General features: G+C 43.1%; 1 protein-coding gene across 1 annotated transcript in view; it reads right to left on the reverse strand.

Moving 5' to 3' along the window:
- The window catches only part of LOC8041793 (vitellogenin-4-like), a 100732-nt gene that overhangs the window by 70800 nt on the left and 16881 nt on the right, over window positions 1–13051 (reverse strand). Inside the window, exons 7-10 of the mRNA XM_040220580.1 lie at window positions 5632–5815; window positions 3486–3679; window positions 2516–2684; window positions 1745–1903 (exon numbers count right to left, since the gene is read on the reverse strand). Of these exons, the coding sequence (XP_040076514.1) occupies window positions 1745–1903; window positions 2516–2684; window positions 3486–3679; window positions 5632–5815 (706 nt within the window). The remainder of the gene's footprint in view (window positions 1–1744; window positions 1904–2515; window positions 2685–3485; window positions 3680–5631; window positions 5816–13051) is intronic.

The raw sequence follows: 13051 nt of genomic DNA on the forward strand, positions 1-13051 counted from the left end.
GTTTTATTTTTCTGGGCATTGAACCAGCAAAATAGTTTTCTTCCATCAAAATTAAAAATGGTCACCGGTTGTTCGGTGTTATCTGGAAACGCCCTAGAGAAATGTGCAAAAGCTTCTCTTCTCACGAAAATTGTGTTGCGCGAAGCGACGTCATTTCTCTGAAATAACTTGGCACAGGTATTTCAAACAAAATTAAAACGGTTGAGTCACAGAGGGGAGAATTATCGCAATTTTATAAGTCGATCGAAGTTTGACCTTTCGCCGTTTGACGTTTTTATGTAAAAATAATAAATTGCAGAAACTTACAAAATTCTAATCAGCTTTATAAAATAGCGTGAATATTTCGACGTCGGGGAATCGGACGGTTTTATGTGAGTCTGGTGATTCCGTTGTAGATGACCAATTTGGCCAGTGTGATATGACTGAAAACCTGGTGTCTTTAACCTACATACATCACACACTTATCAGGAAATGAAACATTGGTACGGTATGGCGTGATATGACATGATATCATTATGTGTGAAACATTCTAAGATGATTTAATGCAATTTTATATATTTCGTATTGTTTTGATATGGTTTGAAAGGGCACGGTATTGTACGCGCCTCAAGTGACGGTCGTCTTCCCCTTGCAGTCAGTTTGTGTTGTGTCAAATCGAATTGGTAATGTCAAGGTATAAAATAAAAGAAAAAACGATTCTACATATCGCTGCATTTGCAGGAACACATTTGGTATAAAGCATAACAATCTGGTGACGTCTATATTAAATATAGGTATTACTAGAAAGAGGCCCGCGGGAACTGAGTATTGCTTTGTTCCCCTGGTTCTTTATTTTCTGAGGGCAAATGAAAACATGTGTGGCAGGGTGGATAGTCTCGGTCCCGTTTGGCTATTTCAGTCACCACAAGTGAAGGTTGAGGGATCAAATAGCTTCAAAACGTGTTACAACCAGATATGAAGTTTTTCAATTCATAACCAAGTTAATAAACTGCAATACCACTTCGTTTAAACTGTGCTGGTTCTGAAAAAAAAAAGAAAAACTAAAATACGGAATTAACTCAGCGTTTTAAATGCCTTTCATACACACACGTAAGGGCCGTACAGTACATGCATGCACTATGCTTGCTTTACTCTCCCATATTTTGGTTGTAGACACTCCTAATGTAACCATATGTTCTCACTTAATTTCACTACATTTAAAAATTCAGTAAAACAAAAATATATTTGTAAACTTTACCAGCGGAGAATGCAGGTCAAAACAGAGGTTCGGGCGAGTTGCTTGCTCACGATGTACAGGGGGAACAGCGCACACACAAAACAGTTACCAAAGTCCACGAACACATAACAAAGACACACTTACGCAGCGCTGCGTAAATGTGTCTTCCATTCGTGCGCGTGGACTTAAGTAACTATCTTGCGGGTGCGCTGTTTCCCCTGTGCATCAGAATGCGGGTGTTTCCACAGAGGGGGGAGAAAGAAAAAATGGAAAGGAGGGTGATTTTAAATTTATTTTAATTCGTTTGTAGATGACAAGGTTTTACTAGGAAAATTATGCACGATAAAAGGGGCGCTTAGAATTATTGATTTAAAAATTATCTGTGCGAGTTAAGGACAAGGAATAAATTGGTAGAAGGAGATACTGCAAGAAAAAAAGAAGATTCTGTTCCAAATATAGTCGGATATTGAGCAGGTGATAAAAAAACACCGAGAAGAACCAAATCATGATCTCCTTTAGAACACTCACGTTAAAGAAGTGCGAAACCAAAGAGGGCTTGCAGAATCCATTGTCATGTTCTTTGTTGATCTTGGCGCGAACGCAGCCCTTTTGGCCTGCGAGGCTGCTCAGAGCGAGTTGGCAGTTTACCCACACATGACGGCGCGGCTTCACATGCTCACATACACTCTGCAAGACCGGCAAGAGAACCGACGAAAGTTTTAAAAATCAAACACAAGACGACAAACCCCCCCACATGAATACACACAAACACACAAAAACACACACACACACAATGAAACACAAAGCTAGAGGAAATTTGACAAATATTTCTCCAATCCTGAATCATTTCCCAAGTCAAAATAAAACCTTGATATTGATTTTGTTTGGTTCAAGATCCAATCCCGGACCTTGAGCTAAACCTAAACCTTGAACTTGCGGTTTTTCCGCGTCGAGCAAGCAAGTCATTCACGGAGTTTTTTTTTCTGTGTAACGGACAAAGACTAAAATTTTCGTGGGTAATTGGTGTCTTTATGTCAGCATTAAAGTTAAAGGGACGCGGGAAAGAGCAATTCATCCGACATTATATTTTACTCAGGCAGTAAAATATACAGTTGCACACCGAGATGACACAAAAGTCAAAATGCCTCCCCTATCTTGATCGCAGGAATACAAGTCGTCATAATATATAGTGCTATAAACCTTAACAAAAAAAACGTTCTAGCGATCATGAGTTGCCACTGTCAAGAATGATTACTGTTAACGCTCTATATTAACGCGTAAAAAAAGAACAAAACGTACGGCGAGTTCGGTCAGAAGGGCAGGGCTGTTCTCTTTGAGGTGGAGGGCCAACTTGGAGAGAAAGTGTTCAGACTCATCGTCCGAGAGTTTGTTTTCCTTGATCAGTTGCATTCCAAACGCCGCATGAGGGTTTCCTCCTGTAGCTGACAGCAGGTCCAGGAACAACCTCCTGAATTGCCCAAGGACAGATTCAATGACACAGGCACATGATAAATACGCCCATCTCAATGCAATACTGTTTAGGAGCAATCAGTTTAATAACACATATTAGTAAATGCTTTTGAACTACAGATACACAAGAACCACGACAAAACACGCAGGTAATAGAAGACTATTAATGGACGAAGAGCGCGTTTGTGCGGGTCGAGATTAAAATATGTGGTTGTGTCTTCATCGTCTTACATGTTACTCTTTCTCCAAATTTAATATAAGACAGTAGGATGAACTTGAAAAAATTTATTCTTCTGGATGAGAGCTCATTTCAGCGGCCAAAGTTTCACAAACAAGCTCACATGCCACGCTGTCGGCGGCCTCTCTGAGGCCTAGAAGTTCTTTATGAAAATTCACAGTTTATTCCTAACATATTCCATCTCACGTGGACATATACAAGACCAAAGTATCCATCCCCAAATGGTTGGTTTTAATTGGTCCTTCAGCAGCGCGTGCGTTTGTACAGCCGGGCCACGTTTAAACGAAAAGAGCTTGCTCACACAGACTTACTGTGTTGTTTGTTCGGACGATACGTATTATAGACGCTCGTATGACTGCATTGAAATTTTGAGCCCCACTCTTCATGGGTTACCCCTTAGAGGAAGCAATTTTAGGAAAGACAGAGCTTCGATTAAGAAACTAAGTTTTTCAGGAAGACCCAAAAGAACATGAACCGATCCATCGGGTGGTCGTATATCTTACGCTTTATGTTATATTTTTTCCCCGAGTCTTCTGGAGTCTTTATACGAAATGAGCGCACCTAACGTCGCTCTTGCTTGCTTCGGGTGCGTTGGCCACGGTTTGGTCATACATCTGTGCGACATCTTCAAAGGGCATGGCGGCAAAGGAGCTGTGCAAGGCCAAGAAGTTGTTTCCGATTTCCTTGCTGTCGACGTCTCTGATGTCGCCATCTCCGTACTCGATCGAAACAAGGTAGTTGAGAGCAGCGATGAACTTGAAACGAAACAAACGGGAATGATTATACACATGCTTTCTCTCTATAGATGTCATAACTCGCAGCTCTTTTGCGGGCCAGTCCTGGCCGCCCGCGTGATTAAAGAAAGCACGTTACATGGATGGTCACGTGGATGACGGCACAAGGAAGATCGCGCGATCCGCATCAGCTTTAGTCTCCGAGAGCTTAATGAACGCAGGGTGTAACTTCTTATGGTCACTGATCCTGCCTCGTGGTTGGTTTCTCGGCTTTGTTATCAGAAAATATTGCAATCTCATTGGCTGCAACGCGACACTAGGGTGTTCAGATCTCTCCACGCCCCGCGTCTCTAAAGCTGTTGCTGACCGCATGTAGGAAGCCGTAGCGGGGTATTTCCTTCGCCATTTAATGAATGTCAACGCAGGACACGGAGTGGATAGGAGTTCTAAGTCAGTTTTGTGTTCAATATGTGACCCGCGCTGGCCTTCAGTAGATGACGTCAAATTTTAGCCCTACGGATATAAGAGGGGGTTGACGGCGTTCAAGTTTAGGTAGGAACAGGGCCGAGGCCGAACTCGTAGGGCCTCATTTCTTCAGAAAGCCACCCTATGCGGGATATGTATGCTCCAAGGATTGACTGATTCAGTCGACTGCCCAGAAGTTAGAACACACTGCGGCAGTCGAAGAGCAGTTAATCGATTGCTATCCTGAAAGCTGGAATGGATCTGTTTCTCAAAGCTGCCTACAAGGGACGCTGCACAGCTGCGTCTGCATACATCTCGCCATCTATAAGATTGAAGATGGATCATTCGAGCCGCTTCCTTTTTGTACACTCTTCCAAAGAGGTCTGGAAGACACTAACTTTTCAATACATAACTCATCACATGTGCTCGAAAAAAAAAATAGGCGTGGCTTTTAGATACTCGCGATAGTCTAGGCAAAGTAACATTTTTTTTTCCGCCACGAGCCTGATCTTTTATTCGTAAACTGGTCGAATTGGCTCGAGGTATTTTGATCTTCACTTAGACCCGGATCCAGAATCGAATATCCTACTTGTGACCTCTTTTTCCTCCGGACTATTCTGTTGTGAGTTACATAACTCTGTAGAAAGAACAAGCTTCAAAGACCTAAGTGATACGCGAAGGAGATTACGAAGCAAAGAGAATATTCTAAAATTCCTGACCTGCCGTTTTGAGACTACATTCTGTAAATCCTTTAGGATGGTTTTTCATTAAGTCCAGTCGCAGCCACGATTTGATAGAGCCAATCAAACAGCACCAATCAAGCACAGAAAAAAAATATTACGGCGCATTTACTCTGCGTGATGGGTTAGCCGGTGATAGAAAGCAGACAAAAACGACGAGTGTCGTGACGTCACACTTTTGACATGGTGGTATTAGCTCTATCGTTTCATATGCGTAGCGCAAGTTCATCTTCTCCTTTTGCCGGGGTTGTGGTGACGTCAGAACGCCGAGCTCTGATTGGCCCTGAATGAAGGATAGTGGGTAGACCTCAAGGCAGCTTACTTTTAGGTCAACTCACAATCCTTGAATCAGAGCCAATCAGAGCAGGGCGTCTTCCCAACGTCACCGCAACTCTTGCGCAAGAAGCACTGACGACTTGTTCTCCCCATAGCGTTGTCTGCGGTCGGACCTGTTGTGGAACGGAGTATGCAGAGAGCAAGTTCGTCTGCTTCTTTTGCACGGGCTGTGGTGACTTCAAAACTACGAGCTTTGATTGGCTTCGATTGAAGGACAGTGGGTAGACCTCAAGGCAGCTTCTTTCGACGTCTACCCACTATCCTTCCCATCAGAGCCAATCAGAGCTCGCCTTCTTTCTGACGTCACCACAACCCCTGCGAAAGAAACAGAGGAACTTGCCCTCCGTATAGCAATTCGTGGAAGTGCGGCGTTTTTAAACAGAAGCGTCTGGTTTTTGCTAGGTAGTCATATATCCAAAGCTTGGAACCTACCCTGTCCTTGTCTGCGGTAAATTCGTAATCGGCCACGAAGCGGTTGACCTCCTTGAGTTCTTCGAGGCTGTCTGCGCCACCAGACTCTGGGAAGGACAGCCAGAGGTGGTCCACTTTTTCGATGTCCTCCGGTAGCCGAACGTCGGTGGTGGCACCGCGAACCTCTTCTAATTCCAGGGTACGACTGCGCGAATGAATGACGCTGGTAGGACGTCTGATATCAACCGATTCATCGGTAAAGCTGTTCTGGTTTTGAGCTTCAAAAATTCAGGTCACTGAGTGGCGAATAGAGGTGTGTACGGACGACGCACCTTTCTTGCGCGAAGTGGTGCTCCAAAAATGGAGGCACTCGCTTCCGCATTTCACACAATTCCTAATTTTTCTTTAATTGAAAATGTTAATAAACGCGACGTAGAACCACACGTACCAGTAACAGGCAGTGTTGGCGGTAATGCGTTACAGTAGCGGCGCTGCAGGTAACGGGTAACTTTTTTCGGTAACGTAATAATGTGTTCATTACTTCTTCAAAACAGTGACGGGTAACGTATCGACGTTAGTTATTTCAAGTGATGTGTGGCGTAGTTATGTACGTTACTCGTTACTTCTTCTTTCAAAGACTTAAAGAATTACACTTCAATTTGTTCGGGTTTTTAGGTACCGAGCCATGGAAAGTTTTGAGCTTTGGTGTTTTTCTTCGTGTTTTTTTCGTGGCGCCTAAAAACACGAAAACAATTCAAGTGTACTTTTCAAAGTTTTTGGAAGAAGTAACGAGGTGAAACGGTAAAAAAGATACAGTAATTATGATCAGTTTCCGTATGAAGATGATAGTTCTTGAAATATGGCGCTTATACATTCCTGTACCGAGAAAACAGTAATACGTGTTATTAAAAATAAAAAAAAGTAACTCAGAAGTAACGTGCGTTACTTTTGATCGGTAACGGTCACGCGTTCCTTTTATATTGAGGTAACGTAGTTCGGTTACGCGTTACTTTTATTTGGAAGTAACGAGTAAGGTATTTCGTTACCTGTTTTCGGTAACCCCTAGAGCACTGATAATAGGTTATTACAGAATAATGCGATTAACATAGCACAGTGGTTCAAAAATGGGGGTCCGCGGACCCTTTGGGGTCCCCGGAGGCATTCTAGGGGTCCGCAAGCCCTGCCTCATCAGTCAAGCCCGGCAATAGAAACTCCTTTTTTTTTTTGAGATGGAGAAGAAACGTTTTAATTTTTTTTGTGTGTGTTTTCTAGTGCGTATGTCCATGAGAGAAGTCTACGTCACACTAGCATCTAGTTAAATTAATTTATTAAGTTCTAATCATAATTAGCGTATAGCCTTCCCTTCACCTCCCCACGAACGGGGTCATCCATCATCTCCGCCGATCCCGAAGGGGTCCGCGAAACGTCAGTGGTTGAAAACCACTAACATAGCAGATAGGCACGGTACTTAGGGGAGGTGCCGATGAGCAGACTATGTTACGTAAGGTTTACAGCACTGTTCTTTCAGAGGAAAAAAACAAGAACGATATTTTAAAACAACTAAATATTTCAGCGCCCCTAGGTGGTTCCTCAGAAAGCGCAATCCGTGATTCGACTCCCCCTATCCATCTACCACAACCACCTCGGCTAATAACCTAGTTAAAAAAAAAAAAATTAAAAAAGTTATATAACTTCGGTTAATAACCAAGTTTCGGCGTTTCGGCTGGACTCCGGCCGAAAGTGGGCACGGCAGCTCTGTCAAGAACATGCGGCTAAATCCGCTTCTACTCTTCATTCAGTTTGTGCTGCTGCGGCCGAAGTCTTTTTCCGGCCCGGTGGTTTCTGCTGATTCGGTGGCTGCTCCGATCTTCGCACCGTCATCATCCAACGCCGTCCCACATCTACACCTGGTGGTCATCGCAGCCAGTGCACCGACGTCATCAACATCGACGGAACCAGCAGCTATAAAGCCGAAGACGGACCAACAACCTACCAGTGGGCACGGCAGCTCTGTCAAGAACATGCGGCTCAACCCGCTTCTATTCTTTATGCAGTTTGTGCTGCTGCGGCCGAAGTCTTTTTCCGGCCCGGTGGTTTCTGCTGATTGGGTGGCTGCTCCGATCTTTGCACCGTCATCATCCAACGCCGTCCCACATCTACACCTGGTGGTCATCGCAGCCAGTGCACCGACGTCATCGACATCGACAGAACCAGCAGCTATAAAGCCGAAGACGGACCAACGACCTACCAGTGGGCACGGCAGCTCTGTGAAGAACATGCAGGCAAACCAACGAGCTTGAGTCTTACCTTAGAGCGGTAAACCGAAACCCACTGCCTGCAGCGGAAATGGCATCCCCCCGGTTGCCGCCATCTTGCCTGTTTGCCACATTAGTGATCACGTGACGTTACGATGGCTGCGCCCAGAGGTGGGCCAGATCAGATTGGTCAGATCACGGTCATGAGACGGGCACTCTGGGGCTACGTTCCATTCGTACTCGAATGGATCCGACTTTTTCCGGCGAATCAGGTCACTTGACGAGACAGATGCAGCAATGCTGGACGCGGGTACGTTTTCGAATGCAACGGGTACGAGACCTTCACCCTGGTGTGAAATAAAGTCGCGTTCGATTTACTTCCACATCCTTCACCGGTGCAGAAAAGTGTATGGCAGTTTACTTCCGGTGAAGGTCTCGTACCCGTTAAGTTCGAGAACCTACCCGCGTCCAGCACTGCTGTATCTGTCTCGTCACGCGACTTGATCCGCCGGAACAGCGGACCCATTCGAGTAAGATTGGAAAGCAGCCCCAGAGTGCCCGACTGCTGACCGTGATCTGGCCAATCTGATCTGGCGGATCTGGCCCACCTCTGGGCGCAGCCATCTTAACGTCACGTGATCACTAATGTGGCAAACAAGCAAGATGGCAGCAACCAGGGGTGTGCCATTTTTGGCCGCTGGTTTACCGCTCTAAGTTTACTCAAGCTCGTTGAGCTAAACCCGCTTCTATTCTTCATGCAGGTTGGTTGCTCGTACTCCTTGTACAAAAGCGACGAACTTTGTTTAGTTGTGCTGCCGTGCCCCACTACTGTTTTCTCGTGCTTTGTTGATACCGTTGCTCTGCTCTTGCAATTAAGCGGTGACATTGAAAGTAATCCAGGTCCTGCAGTTGAAGAAACGTTGTCTCAATTTTGGAAAACCAGTCCCAAAAGGCTAAGGAACTTGCCGCTATAAATGAAAATCAAAAAGGAGCGGAAGAAAAATTCACGGAAATTAACCAGAAGTTAGGGAGCTTCGAAGCTAAGTTGTCGGCCCTAGAAGCGACAGTAAAACATTTTTCTGACAATGAAGAACAGATCGTATCAATGGAAAGTGTAAAGGCTGATTTGGTAGACAAGATTAACGATCTCGAAAATAGGAGTCGCCGAAATAATCTTGTAATCTTTGGCGTGCCTGAGACCGATGACGAGGCAGCTGAATCACTTCATGGCACCGTAGTGAATCGACTGTTTTGTGATACGCTTGGTTTACCAGCTGTAACCACAGAGAGAGTGCACCGCCTCGGGCGTCGAACAGATGGTAAAACTAGACCAGTCGTGGTGAAGTTTTTAAATTTTTCAGAGAAGATGTCAGTTTTGAGAAACTGCCCGAAACTGAAGGGATCGACGACCTCTATATCAGAAGGCTCTTCTTTACGTGTTCGAAATATTATTCTCTGGGACAGCGCTATCGAAAATCGTAAGAAAGGCGATAAAGTCACTCTAATCTACAACAAGCTAAAAATAAATAATACACCCTACATCTGGGACGCCGAAAAACAGACACGAGTAGCACTGAGTCAGCCAAAACCCTCGCGACAAATATGACAGTCCAGGCGCAATGCCACTGATTCGATTAGATTCTTAAATTTGAATGCGAGGAGCATAATGAAAAAAGTTGTTGATATAGAACACGTGTTACTAACGCGCAAACCGCACATCAAAGTCGTCACAGAAACCTGGTTACATGAAGAAGTATCTGATTCTGAGGTTATCCCCCAGACTATAAAGTAGTACGAAAAGACAGACACACGCGCGGTGGGAGCGTAGCCATTATTCCTACAAAACGTTTGCACTATAACCGAATGCCAAATATTGATGGCGTAGAAAGTTTATGGGTTCGTGTGAACATTTTTTCTACATCCCTTATCATCGGTGCTTTCTATAGACCACCTAGCAGCGGAAATGTTTTCGAAAAAATAAAAGACTATCTTTCAGAGAATGTACACGCGAACTCCAGAGTTATTTTTGCTGGCGATTTTAATCTACCAGACATTGACTGGGAGAACAGTTGGCCTTCGTTCCCGATATCACAAACACTATTAGACCTATCTTTTTGTCATAATCTAAATCAAATTGTACGCTCCCCCACAAGACTTTTTGAAGGAAAAAGCTCGATACTGGATTTGATATTTCTTTCCCAGAACTTGCTTGAACGAATACAGTGCATTGAAGTAGTGGAAGGCATTTCAGACCATCGGATGGTATTACTTACTTTTTCTTTAATGAATGAAACACGCAACACAGAAAGACGTAACGAATACTTAGACTTCTCTAAAGCTGATGACGTTGCTATTATTGACTCGTTAGCCTTCTGTTTTAGCGATTTTCTTCGTGCTTACGAAGTGCCTGAGTACGACGTGAACTTTTTCTGGAACTCCTTCGAAAATGTCGTTCTCGACTGCATCAACAAATTCATACCAAAAAGAGTAAGGATTGCCAGCAAAAAAATATCCGTGGATTAAGAGGGAAATTATCCAAAAGCGCCGTAAACTCCGTCGACTCCGTAAGCGATCGAAAGATGGAAGCGACGTGAAGCGGTTGGACCATGAAGTGAAGGAAAACGTTAAAGAGGCGAAACATCGCCTCTTTGATGTGACCTTATCTTCTTTTCTCCTGTCTTCGCCTGAGAATTTCGGGAGGTTTATATCGCCCTCAAAGTCTAAGGTAAACGAGTTACATATTGATAACGACATTGTGGACGACTCTAAGGGCATTGCTGATACTCTCAATAACTACTTCACGTCGGTCTTCAGCCTTGACAACAATCGAGGGTCGGTCTTGGCGGCTGCGCCGGGAAACAGTTCACATAGTAAAAATGCTTTGCCGAATATAACAATTTCTAATGAGGGTATAGTGAATGATCTACTGAATGTTGACATTAAAAAGGCAGCTGGGCCAGACAACATTCTAAATGCCTTTCTCAGAAGATACGCGGAAGGGAGCGCCAAGTACTTGGTTTTGATATTCAGTAAATCTCTGGAGACGTCCACGTTACCCTCCAAATGGAAAGTCGCAAAGGTTATCCCAATTTTAATGTCTGGTGACTCAAGATCAGTTTCCAGTTATAGGCCTATTTCTCTGCTTAGTACGTGCAGTAAGGTGTCGGAGCATGTGGTGTTTAAACACATATCGACATATCTTGAACAAAATAATTTGTTTACTAGTTTTCAACATGGATTTCGCCAAAAAGTATCTACCATTACCCAACTGACAGAAACTGTGCATGAATTTGCATCTGTGATTAACGTAAGGGGGCAAACTGATGTGATTTACTTAGATTTTTCGAAAGCCTTCGATCGCGTATCGCACGAAAAGTTACTGATAAAAGTGTCACCAGTTTTAGATAATCCTGCTATCTTGAAGTGGCTTGAAAGTTACTTATCTCTGAGACAGCAGTTTGTTCAAGTTGACACCGCATGCTCCGGTACCACACACGTAACCTCTGGCGTCCCACAGGGATCGGTCCTGGGGCCTTTGTTGTTTTTAATATTCGTGAATGATATTGTTTCTGGAATTCCAGTAAAGATCCGACTGTTTGCGGATGATTGCGTTATTTTTAGAGAAATCAAAAGTTCTGCGGACTGTGAAGTACTAAACTCCTCGTCAGATAAACTTTCTAGATGGTGTGATGGCTGGAAAATATCACTAAATTTATGACTGTATGTATGTCAATTACTCGAAAAAAGGAGCCTATTACTTTAAATTATTCCATTGTGAACCGTAACCTTCAGAGAGTAAGTTCCTATAAATATATGGGGTTGACAATAACGTCTGATCTTAAATGGAATGTTCATATCAATCAAACCGCTAGTAAAGCAATGCGTAAGCTTGGTTTCTTGCGTAGGTAAATGAGGCAGGCCTCCTGTGATACAAAACTACTACTGTATAAAACTCTTGTTCAGCCAGTGCTGGAATATGCAAGCGTCATTTGGGATCCACATACCTCATCTCGTTTTTCAGAACTTGAGCGAATTCAAAGATTAGCAGCGCGCTTTGTGTATAACATGTACTCCTCATGTGTATCTCCATCAAAACTCTGTAATGACGCAGGCCTGGAAACTCTACAGGAAAGAAGGAGAATAAACTGCCTTAAATTTCTTTACCTTATTGCCAATGACGGCCTTGGAATAGAGAAAGATAAATATATAACTTTTTTTTTGCCCCAGGTCTACCAGATATACACATATCAAAACAATAAAGCCATATAAATATAAAAACGATACATTTAAGTTCTCCTTTCCTCGTACAATCATCGATTGGAACAGCCTACCACCTGACGTTGTAAATGCTACCACATACTCAGATTTTTATTTTTTGTTGTCGCAGCAAGTACATCCTGCTTGAAAGTATTTCAATGTACCACTCTTGTTACGATCTCGCAAGAGATTGACAGTATCAATAAAGAAAGAAGAAAGAAAGAAAGAAAGAAAGAAGAAAAGAAGAAACGTCGAAGAATAAATCGTCCGTTGTTGCTGTTTTCACTAAGGGTTTTTTCTTCTCAGTTATATACCCACGCCTTCGGCCTCCCGCCACCATGCCCGTTATATATATATATATATATATATAACTTGGTTATTATCCGAAGTGGTGGTTGTAGATGGATAGGGGGAGTCGAGTCACGGGTTCCGCTTCCTGGGGAACCACCTAGGGGCGCTGAAATATATTGTTGTTTTAAAAAATCATTTTTATATATAAAACGATATATATTAGATATATATATATATATATATATATAATGGGCGCTTTCATTTGGATTCAGGCAAAGAGGGGCAGTCGTATTTTTATTTTTCTTCAAACTTTTATATTTCGTGGCACATGTTTTAAGAAGAACGATCCTTTTTATTTTAATGTCTTGACATGTTTAGTTTCTGAAAAAAAAAAATCTCAAAGAAGCGGAAAAGAACGACGAGGTTTTAACGATTGTCGTGGGTGGCGTTTTTTAATCACTCTCAATCTCAAAGTATTCAAAAGAGAGCATCTATTTATTTTTAGTGTGATTTATATGCAAGTAGGCAAAACGACATTATAACTATTTATTATTTGTCGCTCCAATCTTTGTAAAAAATCCCCAAACATGCCTCCGCAAACAACTGTGACCTAAATTGCGGATTTTTTTTGAGCCGAC

Source organism: Ixodes scapularis, unplaced genomic scaffold, assembly GCF_016920785.2.
Source record: "Ixodes scapularis isolate PalLabHiFi unplaced genomic scaffold, ASM1692078v2 PGA_scaffold6__148_contigs__length_123643588, whole genome shotgun sequence".
Classification (NCBI taxonomy): Eukaryota; Metazoa; Arthropoda; class Arachnida; order Ixodida; family Ixodidae; genus Ixodes; species Ixodes scapularis.